General features: G+C 36.0%; 3 protein-coding genes and 1 non-coding gene across 10 annotated transcripts; all 4 read right to left on the bottom strand.

The window, feature by feature from the left end:
- Positions 1 to 201: 201 nt before the first annotated feature.
- On the bottom strand, positions 202 to 275 carry TRNAV-CAC. Its single transcript has one exon. It is a non-coding gene; the product is annotated as a tRNA-Val (tRNA).
- A 5,242-nt stretch (positions 276 to 5,517) lies between these two features.
- Positions 5,518 to 9,778, bottom strand: LOC113324507 (phosphoglycerate mutase-like protein 1). 2 transcript variants are annotated; one of them, XM_026572832.1, is made up of 10 exons: positions 9,428 to 9,778; positions 8,560 to 8,621; positions 8,332 to 8,439; positions 8,119 to 8,198; positions 7,665 to 7,827; positions 7,252 to 7,332; positions 7,048 to 7,136; positions 6,509 to 6,628; positions 5,983 to 6,030; positions 5,518 to 5,888 (listed from the first exon to the last, which is right to left on the bottom strand). In XM_026572832.1, the coding sequence occupies exons 2-10, from the start codon at positions 8,617 to 8,619 to the stop codon at positions 5,783 to 5,785; spliced, it is 855 nt and encodes a 284-aa protein (XP_026428617.1). In that variant the 5' UTR covers positions 8,620 to 8,621; positions 9,428 to 9,778; the 3' UTR covers positions 5,518 to 5,782. The 2 variants fall into 2 exon arrangements, with proteins under 2 accessions (XP_026428617.1, XP_026428618.1); XM_026572833.1 differs by having other exon boundaries at positions 5,983 to 6,027; positions 9,428 to 9,772.
- A 3,464-nt stretch (positions 9,779 to 13,242) lies between these two features.
- LOC113324475 (putative disease resistance protein RGA1) lies at positions 13,243 to 16,449 on the bottom strand. 4 transcript variants are annotated; one of them, XM_026572797.1, is made up of 3 exons: positions 14,302 to 16,449; positions 14,068 to 14,201; positions 13,243 to 13,642 (listed from the first exon to the last, which is right to left on the bottom strand). In XM_026572797.1, the coding sequence occupies exon 1, from the start codon at positions 16,428 to 16,430 to the stop codon at positions 14,367 to 14,369; it is 2,064 nt and encodes a 687-aa protein (XP_026428582.1). In that variant the 5' UTR covers positions 16,431 to 16,449; the 3' UTR covers positions 13,243 to 13,642; positions 14,068 to 14,201; positions 14,302 to 14,366. The 4 variants fall into 4 exon arrangements, with proteins under 4 accessions (XP_026428582.1, XP_026428593.1, XP_026428589.1 ...); XM_026572808.1 differs by having other exon boundaries at positions 14,073 to 14,201; XM_026572804.1 differs by having other exon boundaries at positions 14,068 to 14,195.
- Positions 16,450 to 16,468: 19 nt separating this feature from the next.
- On the bottom strand, positions 16,469 to 19,175 carry LOC113324494 (putative disease resistance protein RGA3). Of its 3 annotated transcripts, XM_026572825.1 has the most exons (3): positions 18,971 to 19,175; positions 18,718 to 18,830; positions 16,469 to 17,772 (listed from the first exon to the last, which is right to left on the bottom strand). In XM_026572825.1, exons 2-3 carry the CDS (start codon positions 18,720 to 18,722, stop codon positions 16,500 to 16,502), a joined length of 1,278 nt encoding a protein of 425 aa, XP_026428610.1. In that variant the 5' UTR covers positions 18,723 to 18,830; positions 18,971 to 19,175; the 3' UTR covers positions 16,469 to 16,499. The 3 variants fall into 3 exon arrangements, with proteins under 3 accessions (XP_026428610.1, XP_026428602.1, XP_026428606.1); XM_026572817.1 differs by having other exon boundaries at positions 16,469 to 18,830; XM_026572821.1 differs by having other exon boundaries at positions 16,469 to 18,830; positions 18,980 to 19,175.
- Positions 19,176 to 20,685: the final 1,510 nt, after the last annotated feature.

Below are 20,685 nucleotides of genomic sequence, written 5' to 3'. Positions count from 1 at the left end.
AATGAAGTTATTGAAAAAGATGATGATGATGATGATAAAGCTGAAAGAAGCAGAAATGTACTTGGATGAAATTTTCTCTTTAATGAAGATGATTTTGATCCAAGATAATGTGAAGGAGGAGTTTTGATTTCTAGGGTTGATCTTTTGCTTGATGATGGGATGCCAAAGTTGAATTAAAAAAATAAATAAAAAAATTCAAAATGTCTGAGCCCAGGTTCCAACTGGGGACCTCTAGTGTGTGAGACTAGCGTGATAACCGACTACACCACCAAGACTGCTAACTTTATCCTCTTGTTGAGAGGCTGAGACAGGAAAGAGGCTTTCCGTAAAGGTTGTTACTAGGGACATGCAGGAGGGAAGGGTAAACGAGGAGATTCCATCCATCTCAATCTTCTTGCAAGTCTTTTTCCTACGATCATATGAATACAACGACCAAGCATACAGAGTTTTCCCATCGCCGGCATTCAAAGAATATCTTGTCAGTACTTCCAGCAATCGCAGAACCTTGAATCCAATTGTCACGGCTAAAGGGTAGTGCAGTTATAGTCTCTGAGATCCAATTATGTCCCTTTCCTCGACAATTTCCCAGTTTTTTGTCATCTCCATCATCTAGCATCCATAACTTAACGACAGAAGGTCCCAACCGGTATAACAGAGCTACATGGCTACCCAATACTAGCATACAAATAGGCAGCCTATACATCTTCTCATCACGAGGCTCGTCGAGGATGAAATTAGGAATTGGGATAACTCTATATTTTTCACTTCCAACATCAAATGCAACTATGACATCAGGATCATCACGATTAGAGCTGCTATCCCAAGAATATCCTTTGTTACTCCAATATATGGTACCATCTGCATACACCTGCGGCCGATGACTGTTAATCGGAGGGAGCACCGCTGTAATTTTTATTTGTTTTTTTTCGTTGGGAACTGCGCGCGTTGATCCTTCTCCATTTAGTGTCACGGCCCAAGGTCAATGCCTCCCAACTTTCATAATCAGGGCGGTCAATGGAACTATAACAATACTCTGGAGGTTTAGCAGCTAGTCTCCAAAAGCAGAATACTTTATGTTGGCCCTTCTCTGGGTCGAACCCAAATCGATAAAATGAACTAGCAACACTTTTTATCTCAAGTTCGCTGCCCTGGTTTGCAAGCTTGTGATTTTCTTCTGCTAGCAACGTTGATTTGATCCACGGTGTTGCTTCCCTTGTACTTGCATTGTATACCCTAACAGCATGTGTCTTCTTATAATCCACGAAACAAACCAAACCATGTATCGGTTCAAAGACTTGATCATAACGGAGCCATTTATCGTCATTTATCCTAACCTTACTTATAATGGCTTCCACTTGTGCTTCCTCACCACCAGTACTAGTACTACTGCTTTCAAATATGTCTGCACAAGAAATATTTTGTTGTATTGTTTTGCTTGCTGCAAAGGTAGCGAGAAAGCTAGTGTAACCGATGCCCTTTTCTGGCATTGGATTGATGTAGAGGAGATTGGGGCGTGATTTTGAACGGCTGAAATGTAAATTAATCAAGTGCGTATCTTGTTTAATCAGAAACAACCAATGTTTGCATACCGACTTAAACTGCATGAGCGATTTCATCGGGAGCCTGCCCAGAATTTCTATTACAATGTCGTCGGGTAACCTACGAATATGAACATGAGCCGCAAGACAATTATAAACACCAAGAGAGTTGGAATTAACGAATGGCTCCATGCTTGTCTTCCTTAAGAAGTGTGACGATACAACATCATATATACCTTCTTACTATCTCCATTGGCACGCACACTTAATGGAAAACAAAAATAAAATCAGAATTTTGGAGAAGGAATTATATATGTCACTGAAAACAATAACAAACCAAAGAATTCAAATTGATAAAGATCACATAAAATTCATACGGCATAATAGCCCCTTATATACTGTAACTACTACGGATGAAAGAATTTCAAGACAATTCCGTAACCTATTATAACTTAGGCTTTCCAATATAACAACAACATAAAAGAAGAAGGAAGATTGAGTGTATTATTTTTCTTAAGTAAATTTGATCGATACAGAACCAATTTACTTATAGCATCCCTTTAAATTTAAATAAGAAAAAAGAATTATATATGAATGATAATAATTCAAAAACATGCAAAATCCGAATTTAAAAAATATATATATCCATTGCACATACACAAAATTAATTAAATCCGTCCAATACCCAACTAGGGTACAAAACATCAAAATCAATCGTAATCTTAAAAACATAGATTGGAGGAATATATTTAGAAGCAGAATCTAAATCCGATATATATACCCGATCAATAATGTCCCTGACGGAAAATTTATATTTGAAGACGAAGAAAACCAAAAAAGACCCTCGATTAAACCGTGAGCATAGTACTCCTTTAATCCCAATAGAATTTCCCTTTCTTTTATACCAATTCTAAATCAAGATCCGTGAGCATAATATCAATAGGATTTTCCTTTCTTTTATACCAATTCTAAATCAAGATCCGTGAGTATTTTAGGCAATATTTAATTCAGGACCGGACCAGACCCGACCCGACCGGAAATCAATACCTTAGCCTGTTCCAGTCGCGGCTGCACGTGGCGCTAATAGATATGCTTACCTGGCATGGACAGACAGCTTAGCTTGCCATTCTGCTGACATTTGCTAAGGCTGATGTGCAGGCATGCCGCTCGCTTTTTTCCTTGACTTTGGACCGAGGTCCACTTATATATCAAAAATATAAAACACACTTTGGCTAATTTTTTCTATGTAAGTGGCGGTTCAGATTTGTCCTCATAAGAGATAAATCTAGAAATGTAATTGTTTGCATAAGTGATGGTTGTGATTGAGATTAAAAATGCATCTAACAGATAAAATTTATCCTGTCATTAAGGTTCCATAATTCTTCGTAATAAATACTCTTTTAATTTTCTATGATAATATATAAATTATTCTACTAATTTTTTATTTTTTAATAGAAAATATATTTTTAAAAAATTATATTTTATATAAATTATTCTACTAATAATGATAATAAATATATTTTTATTAGCTAATACTTGGATAGTTTGGTGTTGCTGCGAGCTTTGTAAAAGTGCTTTTCCGATGTACGTTACTGTGCTGAGCTATGTAAAAAAAAGAAATTGAATGGTTGCCGATGTACGTTACTGTGCCAAGCTCTGTACAAAAAAAAGAAGCAATTTAATGGCTGCAAATTATAAACCAAAGCTAAAACAATTTTAAAAAGCGATCAAATTGCGCATGAGAAAATATCTGGGTCAACAAATGTTAGTGAGAAAATGAGAAAAGAAGACGTATCTCTAAAAGTTACTTATTCTATTTTATTGTGTTTAAAATAAGTAAATTTTCTACTATTAAAGTACATATATGTTATATTAAATTTACTAATTAGTATTATTACTAAAAACTATTATTTTTCTTAACCACTTTTTAAAAATCAATAATTGCTTAATATTTATTATTCAGTAATACGATATAACATAAAATGTAGTTTGAAAATAAAAAATAATTATCTTTAAAGAATAAAATATAACGAATTGAAATTGGTGATATATAGATTCAAGGATAATTTTTGTAGGGTGAACTATAGCATTTGCTTTTGAAGCTTTTAAAAGATCCTTCTCCCCCACTTTTAAATTGATAGATTTTGGAAGTGTTTTACATAAAAATCACTTTATGACATCTTTAACAAACACTAGGATGAAAAAAATATTGTTATAAATATGTTTTCAAAGTACTTTTTTAATGAAAAAAACAACACCAATTTTAGTTAGATCGGCTAATAAGTAGACCATAGTGACGGTGGAAAGTATTGGTGCCCAGTGACTAATTTCGCATCGCCTCACGTATTTTGATAAATGGAGTTTATTATTAGTACAACGTATTGTTATTAAGTTAAGTACTTAACGATTTGACTAACTAACTAATCGTGGTTTTATTATTTTTATGCAACGAATAACCTCATATTTGGAAGTGTAATGTCGTATAAGGTAATGACCCGACCCTCTACTGATAATGTCCTCACTTAGCCGCTATGGTCATCTGATAGTTTTGGGATTTGAATGGTCACCGCTGGGGTCATCTAGCAGCAGCTTCTCAGGAGGTCATCCATCCAAGGATTACCCAATACTGAGCATGCTTAGCTATAGAGATTTTTTTGCCAACTATGGAGCCAATTATGCTGAAAAGGCCTCGGTGTTAGGAAAAGACAAACCATTACCTGTACTCAATTTGACGAGTGCTACATGCCGTTTCTGAGTACTACAATACCACCAACTTAATTTGGAGCCGTCCTCGGCTCCGGAATATGTTCCATCCTAGACTTTGGCATGTTTTCTCACTCATGAGACCCTTTCCAAACACAATCCGTCAAGCATGCTATTTCACCCTCGACAGGTAACTCGTGGTCGACTCTAATACCATTTGCAAGGACCCGATCCTCCCCCAATATTATCCACGCTTAGTCACTGCGGTTATCCGATAGTGTGAGATTTTCAACTAACACTAATGAGGTTACCAATCGGCCAGAGTTAACAGAACGGTGAATCTTAGTTAGTCTAGTCGATGGACCTGCATAGTTCTAAGACTACACGTCAGTCAGTCCGGTATGGTTTTAGACTGAACACGAAGTTTTGGAAGCAGTGCTTACAACTAATTCCTAAGTTGCTTATGGAAATGTGCCAAGGAAATACATAGACAGTTTATTAAAAGCTAGAGATAAATGAACCATGTTCCATCATAAGATAATAATGATATCGTTTAGTGCAGTGACTGGATTGCTCTGGATTAAACTATTTTACGAGTTATTTTTATACGCAGTCAGAACTCAAACACACAGGCACCAACTCATCCACAGTTTTTATCACTTCTCTTCTGTCTGTCGACTGTATATTATAATGAGAGTTCACATGCAATTGAAATACACACCAGAGTATGTCTGCACTACTACTGCACATATCTTTGCTACTACAATTATTAGACTAAAGGAAGCTGTAGTCATGAGCCCATGAAGAAGAGCACCTCCCCATTAACATGATTTTTTATTCCCCATCCGTAATGGGAATCACGGCCATCTATCAACTAACGGATAAAAACTAGGGTTCTCTGTATCTGGTCATGAGTTCACAGTGGTTATGAATTTTCTTATTTCTCTTTTCAGATATAAAAACTAGGGTTCTCTGTATCTGGTCATGAGTTCACAGTGGTTATGAATTTTCTTATTTCTCCTGACAAAAAATGGTTATTATAATATGCAGACATGTAATGAGAGAATAATAACGGCGCTGAGATTTTAATGCATAAACGTGAATGCACATGATACATTGACTATGTCTCTATATACGTGTGTTTGTATCTATGTAAGAATTTATCAATTTAGCTGCACATAATATTGGATTCTCCTGAACAAATACAAATTAGTCCTTTTTATCATTACTTAAAATTTTCTAAGAGCAGAAACAAATTTATAATATAGGACACGAAAACAAGAAAAAGACTTGGATCTGATTCTTGAAGGATTCATTACATAATGAGTTAGATTTAGTTTGATTGTCAGACTGCATTTTGATCACACATCAATAAAAATTTAGAATAGTTTGTCTCATGTAAGAAGATTCTGTTGAACTTCCCAATGAAAACTACTATTACAGAAAAACAATCACCTAAAATGAAATGGCAATCAAGACAAGGGGCATTCATAAAATATATTAGAGTGTATCAGGTTCAATTTCCACTTACCCACATTCGTCTAAGATGATGAATTGGGTGGTATTTTCACTGCTGCACTTGGAACATCAGGACCTTGCGGAATCTTGCCTGGATAATTAGTAACCGAAGGATCCGACCCAAGCATACTGATATTTAAATGAAGCAAAGTTTTGAACATTGACAGGTAGAAAACCTTTGAACAAATTTCTATGCAAAACCAATGCAAGTAGTTACACTCACCCTCTATCCACAATCACCATTGACCGAAGTTCACAATTGGTGAAGCTACTGGTGGTTTAAATAGAAAGCTAGAAGTTAGAACCGCTGACAAGTTATGGCATTTACATGATGTATGCTTCAAACAATGTGAATATTGTAAAAAATTCATTTACTTAACATATCAGGACTCTCTGCCAGCTTCAACCTTTTCTTTCAGTTAACTACTTAAGTTTTGGTTATGGGAAGACTGTTACGATTCAGCTCCTAGGGAGCCGGCAGAATACAGAACAATGCAGCCATTTTCTAGAAGTTAACATAAATGTGACATCTGTTTTTGGGGACCCGCAATGGTGTAAAAATTAAGGAATATGAGGTCGACTTGTTTAGGTGTGATTTGTTACTGCCAGTCTGGTCTGTCAACAGGGAATACAAATACTTCCCAAAAGTAAGCACATTTTGTGGCATTTGCACAAAACAAAGAAGTGGCAAGTACCCACTAAAAACAAAGGACAATATGAAAAAGAATCTTTGTGGATTAAACACTTACTGCTTGCAGACTTCGTCCTTCATCAGTGGATGATAGCTACTTCCAAATGATTTTAGGGTATGATACAAGAATCCACTATGTGTAACAACTGCAATTTCTTTCTCCTTCCTCGTCCATAACCTGGGTAAAGATAAATAAATATTACAACCGAAACACGGATATATAATGTGGAAATCCAGAGTTTTGCCAAATGGAAGTTAAGTAATGGGTGAGGTAATAACACTGAAAACTTGGGCAAAATGCTAATATCCTTCTATGAAAACCCATTTCCTGATGGTAAGCTAGGAAGAGAAAGAGCTTTGTGACTATGCCAGGTCTGATTCAATAACCAAATAACTTAGATATTAACAAGCCATAGTATGCATGGTTTATCATGAAGATACTATTTTCTCTTAGGATCATAACAATTCAACAAAATTTTGGCAGCCAAATAGAAGCATACAACGAAACATGATTTCCAATGTGGTATTTGATTTGTTCAAGTTTCTTATATGATCATTCATACTACAAAAAAAGAAGACTAAAGAAACAACATTCACCAGTTCAAAAACTCAATTCCCCTTGCTGTCACACCGTCGGTTGGTTCTCTTACGTCGGTTTTCCACCAAGTGTCTTCATCACTTTCAACCTGAAAACAACTACAAAAATTAGCTTAACTGTCAATTAGATTCCTTTGAACCAGAGATAAGCAGTCAAAGAATGACAATAACATCAAAATGGGCTAAGGTCGAATATGTACTCACCAATGAAAAATCAATAGCAGGAAAAAGGGGCACATACTCGCTGACACTTCTCCTCTTATCACACGGACGAACTTCCTTTAGCTACACAACACTAGGAGTCAGATACAAGCAGAAGATGGAATAGTCTTGTAACGTAGAAAAGTGCGTAAACCTTCGGAGTGAACTTTAATTACATGAAAATTAATAAACCTGACCCCAAATCCCCTTCTCATAGCTTCATACAGCACAGAGAAGCATAGTAAATTTCGCATATAGAACACATACAAAAGCAGATATCGCTTGCTTTCTTTTCATGTTGCTTTTTTATTCCATTTACATGCCCATTTATGCTACCCAGACCAAATAAATATGTATTATGGCTGAATGTGACACAAAATGAAGCAAAAAGAAATAACAGAATGCTTCCTACATACCAAATATTCTCGACATAGCTCTACTGCTACGATTGGTGGGCAATTTAAGCTTGAATATGCAGAACGGTCGTTATTCCCTGCATTTGCCACCATCAGAGGGAGTATATCCATTCCATCAGTATATCCTCCGCCACCAAATACGCCAACTGCTGTCTGCATCGTCCTGCAACAGTAAAAGAGGATATTTATTGATAAAATCATCACCAATCCAAGTTTTCTGTGGTTACAGTCAATAACACCACCACACTAGTTAAAAGAGTAACTCGGGAGACCATCTGATAGAGTTCAATATGACTCTTATGACAAGCTTTGCTTAAAAAAAGACGACTAAATGTTACATACAGTTTTCTTCCCTGCAAAACTTACTCACTAAAATCCAAAAAATCGACACTATCTAGTGGTTATTTTGATTCCTAATGCAATAGCACATTGCAGTTTAAAGTGGTTATCTTACCTCGACATAGGAGATACAATTACCAGCTCAATCTTCTTAATAAGGCCGGAGTCATAAACATGATTTCGCAAATTATCAACCTGTTAAGATTGCACAATATTATCAGTTTATCACAATTCGTGTTAAGCCCACCGCCGAAGTCTACAAAATAGAGATATCCAACCATAAACCCATGTAATAAAGTAAATAATTACACGGGAACAAAGAAATGACCTGTTGCCAACCTAGAGGGGTAAGAGGTGCATCAAAAATTGAGTACGATAGATATGCGCTGTCATCCTTTTCAGCTTCTACATTATGAACTGCTTGTGCATGCCTAACCTGTAGTATTAATCAACTTGAATTAGAGATTTACAAATAAGCATGTTGGAGCACTCATAACAGGTCAAATCAACAGGGGATGATAATAATATACCAAAGAAAAGGGCAATGAATATAAACCAGATGCAAAGTTTTACAACGATGTAGTGGGAACAAACTTGGAGTTATACCACCATCCATATCTGCAAACAACCAGGTAGGAGAATTTAGTATTGGCAAAGAGTTAAATCGAACAACCAACTGAGAACAGCCCAGTTCGCCATGGGGCTGGCTAACTCATTCCCGAGATCTGTTCGAGTCCCCATCCTGACTGCCAAGTTGTCCATGGAGCTCCCCAAAGTTAACCGATTTGGGGGGTTTCAAAAATATGTACACCATAATGGTTTCGAAGAAACAATTATCAATTTGTAAACATTAAAGAAGAAATGAAACTTAAAGCAAAATTCCATAAGCCAAACTGTGGAGGCCTAGATTTTTCTGGGGTCTCGCTGGACAATTTAGCTGCTATACATGTAACTGTATCCTATCCATGTTTCGGCACCCAACACCTAGATTTTATCTACCTACATGGTCGAATTTCGTACATGAAAAACGATTCCGTCTAATTTACGCATTTAAAGATCTATGAACAGAATATATGCACTATGTTATTACATATTTTATTTGCAATTTCACAGTTTTCTGGCACCCAATACCTAGATTTAATCTATCTACATGAATTGTGTACATGAAAAACTTACGCAGTTAAAATCCATGAACACTATCTGTACACCCTTTTATTCCCTATTTATCCATATTTCATCTGCAATTTCACAATTTTCACAAATCTATACATAGAATTCTAGGATTTCAACCATTCCAATTAATCATTAGAACAAGTAAACAACAACATTAAACCATCATTGGTTATCAAACAGCCTAAACAATTAGATACATGAATAAACAGAATGAAATTATCGAAAAAGTTAGTTAGGGTTTTGTTAATTACCTGAAGATGATGATAATATTGAAAGTACCAGAGGATATTTTCTCTTTAATGAAAATGATTTTGATCCAAGATAATGAGGAGAAGGAGGTTTGATTTTTAGGGTTAATCTTAAAAATTTATTTTATTTATTTAAATTCTCTCCTTTTGATTTCTTTTTGTTTTGATTTCTTTTTGTTTGATTCCATTCTTCTCCCTTCCAGCTAGTGGTGAAAGAAATTCTTACCTACTACTTGGACTGTGTGATGAAGATTGTAATAGACTAATGGGAAGTGGAGGATATCAGAACGGATCAAGGGACCATTAATGGGCTTGGAGGATTTTTTTTATTTTTTTTTAGGCGAAAGGAACAATGTTCCATTCATAGATAATTGTTGTCTGTTGGAGCATCTCAAGATATGACTTCACTCCCATTGCTATTTTTTTCCTTGATAAATTCAAAATCCAAATAGGTTATTTGCTTCTAATATCTAGAAATATTTTGTTTCACAAAAAGTAAAAAAAAAAAAATTATCCATTTGGCATTGAAAACCATGCATGGAGCACAAACTCGAACTTTTGATGCATTATTTGTAAAAGGGATGCATCATCTAAGTATTATGATGTTAATCTTGCTCTTTTCTTAGAGATGAAACATTTACATATGTTGCTTACTAGTGGGAGCATTATGATACTCATGCATCACCTTGTGTTTTTCCAAGATGTTAAGTTTTACAACGATGTAAAGACTCCTCTTATTCCCAGTGATGTTTATGAGATAATCATGAAGGTAATGATCTGATTCATTTGTGAATTTAGTATAATCTTATATTTGTTTTGTTAAGGGTTGATGGTCACTGAATTTATGTGTCCAAGCATGGTTCAAACTTTATTTGCTTGTAAATTAATATTATGTCTTGTCTCTACAAGGTCTTGATAATTGACTTCTTATGGAATTGTGCATGGATCGCTCACCCTGGATGCTTAATATACCATGATTGCTCTATATTTTACTGTTCCGTAATCAAGTGAAATGCCCAACATCAATAATTTTATTGTTTTCAAATTATATCACGATCAATATTAGAATAATTTGAATTAAACAATTCAAGTTCAAATTATTGTTTGTACCCTATTACATTTACACCAAAAATGGGGTTATTTAGGCCTAAAATACTCTTCTTGTTTGCTAAGTACGGTTCACTAGGCCTAAACATTCTTCCTTTATGAGCCAAATATGGCTAACTAGGCCTAATTGTTTGGGCCGACCCTATGGGCTTATGCACACTTTTCTCTTTGGGCTTGGCATGTGTACACCTAATTGTTTGGGCCGACCCTTTGCACTATTTGGCTTGGTTAATTCAATGGCCATAGAGGAAGTTTCTGGAAACTTCTAGGAGGCATGCAAGGGCCAGTTATGCAATTCATGACAGGAGGCATGTAAGGGCCAGTCAATGCAATTTAGGACAGGAGGCATGCAAGGGCCAATTAATGCAATTCACGCTTAGCTCGAAAATGAGGGTAAGATCCTGATTTGCGACATATAAATAGATGGGTTCGTAAGGTTAGAAATCTTCCTCACTAATACTCCTGTGAAAAACTCTACCTAACTTGAGCATCGAAGGATTTTTTACAGGTACCCCCTACACTGTTCAATTGGAGAAAAAAAAGCAACATATCGATTCTCAACAAATAGCCATTAAATTCGTGTTTGAGATAGAAGAATATTTTACCATCCAAACAATTACACATAGTTCAAAAGCCATTTATGATCAGAACAAAGTATATTGGTCTATGTTATCCTACTCAAAATAACCATAAATTCAAGAAGGTCTAGATAACAAATTCAGGAGAAGTTGCACAATTACAACCAAACTAACCCAACTTTTATAATCTAAAATCAAATATTGATTCTAAACGGTTAAAGTCATTTTTCATAATTAAAATTCTTTCGCAAACCATGACTTACTATTGTATCTCATTAAATTTTATGGAAGAAAAAAAAATTAGTTATGTCTTCTTTACCAAATAAGGTGGTCAAATACAATGAAGAATTTGCAGATTTTAGAGAACTAGTTTTGTGTTGTTCTGTGACCAACACAAAATCAGAAACTGGTACCTCTAAATAAGGCAAGATTTTCAAATTAAAATTACCAGATTCACTCTTTATATATAAACATACCATCAAATTAAGGATTTTTCATGATCCATTCACACATAAAAAAAACCCCACATTTTGTAGTTTAATTTAAGAATTTTTTTTTAGAAATTTATGTCATCCTTTCAAAGTGAGACACTATGAGTGGCTAGGATCCAAATACAAAGACCAAATACCTAATCAAACCTATTGCAATGAGTAACCACATATAACATAACGAAAACTTAGAGATTGATGTGTGATTGAAGTAGGATGGTTATGATTGGGAAGGTAATTTCCCATCTTATAAAATACAGGATGTGTGTAACAAAATGTGATGGGAAGGTAAGTTTGCTAGCTTATATAACTCTGAAGGCATTAAATCAGCCATAAATTAGATATTGGTTGACTTTAATTCATATATGCGCGTTATGATTTCCTTTTAGAGTTTATTAGATATTACACAATTCACATGTCTAAAAGTAGAAAATCAAATCAAACTTTGGATACTAACCAATATTTCAGCCGACTAATTTATGCGAGTCTTTATTTTCCTTCAACTAAAATTGGTGAGTTTATCAAAATAAACAATATTTCTAAATTTATGCATCCCCATTCCATTTTTATTTTTAAAGTTCTAACTCATGTAAGTTAGTGAAACCGTTCAATTTCTCACATAATGCAAGTAACAGAATAGATTCCGAATCAATTCTATGATATTCTATCATCTTGTATCTATTAATGAACCTTTTCTCGGTTCTCGATTATGGAATAAACCGTATGCAGCTGCGATTCTTCGGTCTCAGTTAATTTTTTAATATTGTTGTGCTTTGGTTAACTTTGTGGACTTAGTTATCAATTAAACGACACGACAACACACCACTCTCGCGCTAACTCCTACATATTGGAAATCAACGACCCCAAAACCAGAAAGCTCATTCCGAATTTTATTGGACATTAGATTCTCTAGTCATCGGAAGTCTGGATTTTCAAATCTATGTCCGTTTTCTTTTAGTCAGTCCAAATCTGGGGGCACATGCCGATATACAGGGGTTGAGGTACAAAAATGAATTCCAATCTCAGAACAAACTCTAAACCGACCTTGGTTTAATGTGAAAGCGAGGAAAAGAAATTGAAGAACCGTGGCTATATCCAAAATCTTCTTTATACAGATTTTTTTTTTCTCTCCCTCTTTGTTCCTCTGAAATTCATAGGGTGACCATCCGGATCGTTCTTTAAATTTCCCTTGTCGGAATTCTGGCCATTTGTTTACAGTAGTGTTTTTCAAACTTGGTGTTGTTGGCTGGCTGGATCCATCTATACCACCTGGCTTTCACGGCGGTTACTTCGATTCAAACTTAATCGGCCTTCAATTTGAGAATCAGGATGATCCAAATATAACTGATTTGATCAAGCATGTTTTGCATCTGGATGATCCAGCTATAGCTGAATTTAGGCGGCGCTTCCTAAACCGGGGCTTTAATTGTTTTTTTCTCCCTCATGCACTCTCGTATATTCAATCTGTCTTTACTGCACCATTGTGTTGGCTATGCAGATTTTAATCCTGAACTACAGGGTCTGAGGCCTCAGCATACATAGTTCTACTGCAACACAGAAGGGAAGATGGGTACTAGCGGTGCAGTTTGCAATCAGCCACTAGTGTTTTTATTTGCTAAGACAATGAACCAGTAGCTTGTCCACATGCATCAAATATAATTCTTTTCAATATACTGGCAGCAGATATCTCAGATTCAAATATCATTGTAGACTGTACACATATATTTTTCTCATAACTGGAAAGATCTTGTTATCACATTTTTGTTAAAAATAATTTCCCTTCTACGGAAAGATATTTTTCGGTTGAGTTTAGAGTTTGTTGGTACTTCTTCCGCAAAAAATTTGGTTCTGGATTGAGCAAAGATCTTGTGTTAATTGATTTCTGCATCACAATGTCCAGCTTTCTTTGAGTTGCGACTTTTTCTGCCCGTAGGCTTGGTAATTTGTTCAGCATCCTCTGTCTTGGCAGATTTAGTTTTTCTAGCTTTCTTTGGCTCATTGACTTTCAGTTCACCAATGTCGTTAGACGCTTTAAATATATGTATCTGTACAAGTTCGATTGACATTAGAATCTTCCCACATCATCCAAAGGCCTTTCAAAATTTAAGACAAATATGGTCACGAAACAAAATTTCTATGCTTATAACCACCCAAATGTGTACCTTACTATGATAAACAAAAGCATGGCTTTGAGGAAATAATTCAGAATAATCGAAACCTAATACAAGGTTCTCATATGTTTAGCGTAATATACTACAGTTAAATAAGGACTAAAGCTAAATTTTCTCATGATCGAGTCTTTCTCCAGCAAAAGTACCTCATATAGACTCTATCAAGCATGTGTTCTTTAAATTTTTGGTGTCATTTGCAAGAAAGTTTCACAGTGTAATCAGTATGAGAGTATATGGTCCTGCAAACAGATGTGAATCAAGACAGTACGAAAATAGGATAAGAGTTCAGTGAGGCATACCATACTTGCCAGAAGTTGAGGAAATTGCCCTGCATCCACATATAGATCTTCTTGAATGGGAAGCCGTAGGAACAATAGTGATACTATTTGAATGGCCGTCGCAATACTCCAGCTAGCCGAACAAAGAACTGCATCTACAAAAAGAAAAAGAATAAGTGCTTGAAAATTAAATACCATAATTTCTTGGAAACACTAATCGCATATAATTTAGAGAGAGAGAGAGAAAGATCATACCTTTCATGATAACTCACATCTCCTTCATTGTGCAGCATCACTACAGCGCAGCCTTTACAGGAATTTCATTGTCCTTGTGGTGGATCAATTTTCAGCACTCCTTTGAGTCTTCCAGAATCTTTAAGACTTATTTCCCGGATAGAAGTCCAGAATTCCAAGATCGGCAGAAATGTTACAGCAGGGCATGCAAATAACTTCAAAAAGCGGATGTTGCTGGTATAGTTGCCTTCGGGGCATGATAGTGCTTCAGCCTCATTTAGACGAAAACCTTGAAACTTTTCACAGCACAAGATTTCTAGAGATTGAAGATGATAATTGTTAAGGAGTAGGCATTGTGGGAAAATTATCAGCTCGGGAGAATTCCTTATAGTAAGAGATCTAAAAGAGGTCAGGCCTCTATTGGCCATTAAGATTAAATCCTGGTCACTGATGCCCTCTAATTCCAATTTCTTCAGGGAAGGAAAATGGCTAGGCGTGGTTTTTAACCTTTTGCAGTAACTGATACTCAGCTCCTCAAGGCGAGGAAAGGATTTACAAGGTGAAGGAGGAGAAACCCACTCTTCTAAGTTATTCATGCTTTGGATGATCAGCTTAGTCAACGAAGGGAATGATATAACAGTAGCCGGGTTTGCTTTCTTCATCGAGTAACTACTGCCATCTTCTCCTCCCTTTTCTTCAAAATAAAAGTCATTACCCAAACATTTCACAGTCTTCATTCCAGTCATCCAAAGAACCTTAAGACATGGCAGCAGACCTAGCGCTGGAAGTTGGTCACAACCTTCACAACATGAAAAGTGCAATTCCACCAGATTCGGAATACAAGAATTAATACCACCACCCATCCACTTTGGAAGCCATGAACCGTAAAATCCAAGCACATACAGTATTTTCAGATTAGGGTGAGGTTGAAGACCTTCCAACACCAAACCATCATTGATACTTCTGCTGATACTGCACTCATCATCGCCATCTTCGGGGGGACAACCAGGTTCTCGAATGAAAGACCAAAATAGTTTCAACTGACGAACGTTTTTCTTCTCTTTTAAGTTTGCTCTTTCTGCGTCTACCTGACCTCTCACATTCTCGAGATTCAGGATATGTAACTCCTGAAGTGAACTCAGGCTTCTCAGCTCTTCAATACCACTGTTATCCGGTCTGAGAACATCTTCTTTCCGCACCATATACCTTAAGGATTCAAGGCAAGTCAGCCTATCTATACCCCTAGGCGTTTCATCCTCCTTTCTGTTGTACTCAAGACTTCTTAATTTCCGCCAGTTCTTAACTTCTTTTGGAAGCTCACAGTTCCACCCTAGATCAACTACCTCTAAATTGCAGAGGTTGGTAATGCAAGATTCAGGCAATAACTTGATCCCCGTCCCATTAAGGTAAAGCGCCCTCAATCGTGTCAATGCTCCAAAGTCACTAGGTAAAGCTTCTAAGAGTTTACAATAAGTGAAATACACTTCAGATAAACTGCTGATAGTAGTGATAGACTCTGGTAGTTTTGTGATCAACGAATCTCTAATATTAAGGTACCTTAGATTTTGTAACGACCCTATATTTGTTGGCAACGATTCAAAACTAAGGCATTCACTGAGATCTAGTGTCTGTAAATTACTTAAGCGAACCACAGAATCAGGTAGCACTTTAATATCAGAACGAGAAAGATAGATGTGCCTTAAATTTTTCAAAGAGCCAATATCTTTGAGAAGCTTCCAGACGCTAATGCATTGACACAGTATTAATGTCTCCAGATTGTAAAGACAATTGATGTAACCATCATATCCTTCACCGATAGTAGAACATGAGAGGTCGAGGTACCTCAAATGTTTAAATGCAGCAACTGAAGATGGAATTTCTAGAGTGTATAAACCTATCAAACATAGTACTCGCAGACACTTACTAGTAACGAAATCCTTAATCTTAAAATCACCTTTCAAGTTAAGTGCGAAAATTGTTCGCAATTTGCTTGAGTTGCTCAATGCTTTTCCAAGCATTTCTGATGTTGCTTCATTGGAAACTAGCTGCAAACGACGAACTTCAGAAACATCTGCTTCAGTTGCATCCGCAGTCATAATTTCACGACTGTCAACGACAGACAGTGCTAAATCATGTACTAGATCATGCATCTTGCATGTCTTAATATCACCTAACTCATTACCTTTTACATCTTGAAAGAATGAGTTCAATAACAAACTCTAAAAATAATCGTTTCCAATATCTTCAACTGATCTTTTTCCTCCTCTAGAATTTATAGATCGTTGAAGGAACCCTTCAGCCATCCATAATCTAATCAAAGTTTCTCTATTAATCTCCCAATCTTTGGGAAACATTGAACAGTAAGAGAAACATTGTTTTAGATGAGATGGCAAATTATCGTAACTTAACTTCAAAACTTGAATGACCTTGCTGTGGTTTTCATTTGTATTCAAAATACCATTGAGGCTGTCGTTGTCTCTTATAGACAACCAATCATCCTCAGACTTCTTTGAATGCATAAGACTTCCTAGAAATTTGGCCACAAGGGGCAAACCAGCAGATTTTTTCGCTATCTCCTTTCCTATATCTCTCAGGTTTTGGGTTTCAGATGCTCCACCAGGAGAAAATGCTCTGGTCTTGATAATGGACCAACATTCACCAGGGTTTAAAAAACTTAATTCATAAGGAGGAATTATACCCTTAACAACAGATGCAACTTTGTGTTTACGTGTAGTGATTAAAATTTTGCTCCCTTGAGCACCCACGACTAGCAAGTCTTTAAGTTTCTCCCAGTCCTCAGCATTCTCATTCCACAGGTCGTCTAGAACTAACAAATACTTTTTCCCACTCAACTTTTCATGAACCTGATTAACTAAGACCTCAACATTTGATACATCGTCACATTTTCTTTTAGTAATTGACTCGATTATATTTGTTAAGATTTTATAGACGTCAAAATCATAAGACACACAAACCCACATTCTTGGTTCAAAGTGTTTCTCAATCGAGTCATCTTTGTAGACCAATTGTGCTAGTGCAGTTTTCCCAAGTCCCCCCATACCCAGTAAGGATATGACGGAAACTTTTTCTGGTTGACTATAACTTCCAGATGATATTGATGACGACGCATCAGACATCATTAACATCTTTGTAATCTGTAATTTATCACCCTCTCTTCCTATAATTTTCGAGTCATCTACGAAAGATGAAGTCAGCCGGTTCCGCTGCTCAGTACTTTGATCATGAGCAAAATCAATGCTGCTAGAAGGTTCCAATTGAAACCTAACCTTATCATGAGCAATTTTATCTAAGGTTTTGTTGACATCTCTAATTTTGTGAGCCATCTTAAATTGAAATGAGAGTGGGTTTGCGGATGAAATGAGATCCCGTACCTTTCCTCTCTTGTGGATATTCATTTCCCGTCGACGCATGGTTTCGTACAAGAACTCATCCAGCACGTCATCCGCGTCATAAGCAACCTCTTTCAGTTTCCTGAGCCAAAGTCGCACAGCAGCGTCATTAATCTGCTTATTCTCCGCATCAGATGTCACAGCCACAATCATGTCCAAGGTTGTCTTAAGTTTTTTCAAGTCATCCTTAACACCCCAAGCTGAACTAATTTCTTGAGCAACAACAGAACTCAGCTTTTTCAATATCACACTTGCACCAAATTCAGGCGCCATAAGAATCACAGTAGCACAAAAGATCAACTTAATACAAAAAAATCGAGGATGAGCAGAGAAAACCAAAGCAATTACTACCGTTTATGAGTAGGAAAGGAATGTCTTTAGAGTTGGAAAAAGATGTGAAGAAAGTAAACTCAATTGCTAACCAAGGAATGAGTAATTGATTAAAAAAGAAAGGAACTCAAGTTGCAATAGGAGATTGTAGGGATAAGCTCTGACATTAAGCTGGGTCGGATGATTAAGACTGGCTGACATCTACCAATATTGTGGCCAACATGATCTTTGATAAGATTCTTGATTTTTGAAGTCAACCCAATTCACAGCCTGGAGCCTTACACTAACATTTTATTTGAGTTGTTCAACTCACAAGTATTCGTAAACTTCCTAGAACTGCTTGTATATTAAACAATAGAATCCATTGACTATTCTATGTATTGTGTGGTTTGCTTTACAGCCTACAATTTCAATTTCAACATCTTACTCCTAACCCACCACTCATGATGTGCTAGCCACTACTGGATCTTTCACTGAAATTTTTCGGGCTCATGAAAGTGCTATATCTTAGCAACAGGATGCAGGCGGTCGATCAAAAACAGAAGCTGATTGATTACAAGGAAACATGTAGCAAGGAACTGAAAAGGCCATTCAAAATTGATTTGGATATAAATGTCGCAATACCTATAAGGCCATTGACATATATGAACAAGCTTCAATGTCGAAAGCTAAAACAAATTCGATCAATTGCTGTTACCTCATTCATTACAAAATTGATTACAAGCTTTCTCCAATTCCAAAAACCTCACATAGAGAAACATCACATGACATGAGATCCAAAGACGCCATCAAATCAATCATAGACGTTACCTAAAATAACAAATAGCAAATCAATTCAACTGATTTTGAGGTTTCTGGAGGTTCAACTGATAATACTCTGAACCAATTGAAAATGGCATGGGATTTGAATGGCGATTGAACAAAATTTCAGATAGAAATTAAGGGCATACCAAACATACTCTGATTTTTGCTGCTTCTCCTTCTCCTTCTTCTAAAGAATAAAGTTACAGGTTTGAGCTTCTTAAATTTTCCTAATTTTAAATCTAAATGTGCAGCTCGGGATTCGACCCACTTACAGGAATGATATGTTGGCCGACAAATTCTCACGAATTTACCGATGTTGAGCACTTTTGTCTCTTCGGTCCATTTTTTAGTCGGCACATTTTACGGGTGAAAAACTCTATACCTCTGGCATCCCCTAAAGTTATAAGGCGGAGAGATAGTTAGCTGCTAGACTGGTCATCCTCGTCAGTTTGGGCAACCTCCTAATCCTTTTGGGATAGCCAATCTAACAGCGAAACGCCTGACCATTTGACGTTAAACGCTAAACAATGCAGCGTCAAGGGAACGCCGAACCAAGCGGCGTTTGACTTGGTCATCCAGGTTTGACGACGCCGAATGGTTTGGCGTCTGTGAATCAAGTTCAAAACACACATAAGACCTTTCTCCGACAGTTCTTCCCCATTTCTTTTCTCTCTCACTACAAACCGAAAATACATGTTGTAGATCACTGATTTCATACACATTTGTTTTTCAATTCCTTTCGTGGGTTTGTTCTCCATCAAATCCTTGATCGTTTGAGAGTATTTTCATTCAATTCCGTCCACGAAATTGATTGAGGTAAGTATTTATAAATTTAGGGTTTTTTCTTCTTAATTTTTGATTATGATGAAAATTTGATGAAATTGGTGATTTATATTTGATACAATGCACGATTTAGATGATATATTTACGTGATTTGAATGATATGTGATTGAAATTGATCTTTATAATTTTTAGGGTTTAATTTGTGTATTTGTGATGAACAAAAAATGAAAATTTCATTTTTGTGATTAAAATGAATGATAATTTATATGATTAGTTTGTAGGTAAAATGTGTAGGTAAATTTGTATGATAATTTGATTATTTGTATGATGAAAATGAATGATAATGATTGATTTTTGATAATTTTATGGCAATTTAGTTTGTATAATAATTTGTATGATTAAAATGAATGATAATGATGATTTAGTTTGTATGGATGAAAATGAATGATAATGATTTTTTTTCATCTTTGTTATTGATTGTAGTACGAGTATGGATCAATTGCTAGATCTGTTGGATATAGTTTCGACAAAAAATTGTGATAGACATGTATGTCAAGATGTTACGAAAGATTCTCGCAGTGTAAGCTTTAGAGGTAGTTTGAAAGATATTGAAAAGTATTATCAAATTGTAGTGCAAGATAATCCGGTAGCACAACAATTTTGTGATAATTGTGGATTTTCCTCTGTTTTTGAGTTTGATTTCGCCAATGGGGATAGAGCGTTAGTTGAAGCCATAACTGAGAGATGGTGGAAAAGTACCAGGAGCTTTCATTTTCGAGAGTTTGAGATTGGCATCCTTCCTTTAGATTGGTACATGTTAACGGGAATTCCCACTGGTGACCCTTGTAAACGACCAGTAGTCATGCCGCAGTTGGGTACTGATCTAACATATCCTTCTTTAGATGATTTGTATTTTTCGGATATCAAAAATCATGGTCCATGGGACTCTAAGACAAATACATTTTCCTTAGTTGTCTTGAAAAATTACATTCAAAGTAGAAAATGCCAGAATAATATTGAATGTGCAGTGACATTGACACGAGCATTCTTCATGTGGTGTTTTGGTCATTTTCTTCTA

Source organism: Papaver somniferum, chromosome 1, assembly GCF_003573695.1.
Source record: "Papaver somniferum cultivar HN1 chromosome 1, ASM357369v1, whole genome shotgun sequence".
NCBI classification, from domain to species: Eukaryota; Viridiplantae; Streptophyta; class Magnoliopsida; order Ranunculales; family Papaveraceae; genus Papaver; species Papaver somniferum.
This window is presented reverse-complemented; position numbering and strand designations above follow the sequence as displayed.

Coding starts and splice junctions, on each gene's coding strand:
- LOC113324507 (XM_026572832.1), bottom strand. CDS start 8,619: ATGGATGGTGGTATAACTCCAAGTTTGTTCCCACTACATCGTTGTAAA. Junction 8,440..8,559: donor GTTGTAAAACTTTGCATCTG/GTTTATATTCAT, acceptor TTAATACTACAG/GTTAGGCATGCACAAGCAGT. Junction 6,031..6,508: donor AAGGACGAAGTCTGCAAGCA/GTAAGTGTTTAA, acceptor TTAAACCACCAG/TAGCTTCACCAATTGTGAAC.
- LOC113324475 (XM_026572797.1), bottom strand. CDS start 16,430: ATGCATGATCTAGTACATGATTTAGCACTGTCTGTCGTTGACAGTCGT.
- LOC113324494 (XM_026572817.1), bottom strand. CDS start 17,963: ATGGCGCCTGAATTTGGTGCAAGTGTGATATTGAAAAAGCTGAGTTCT.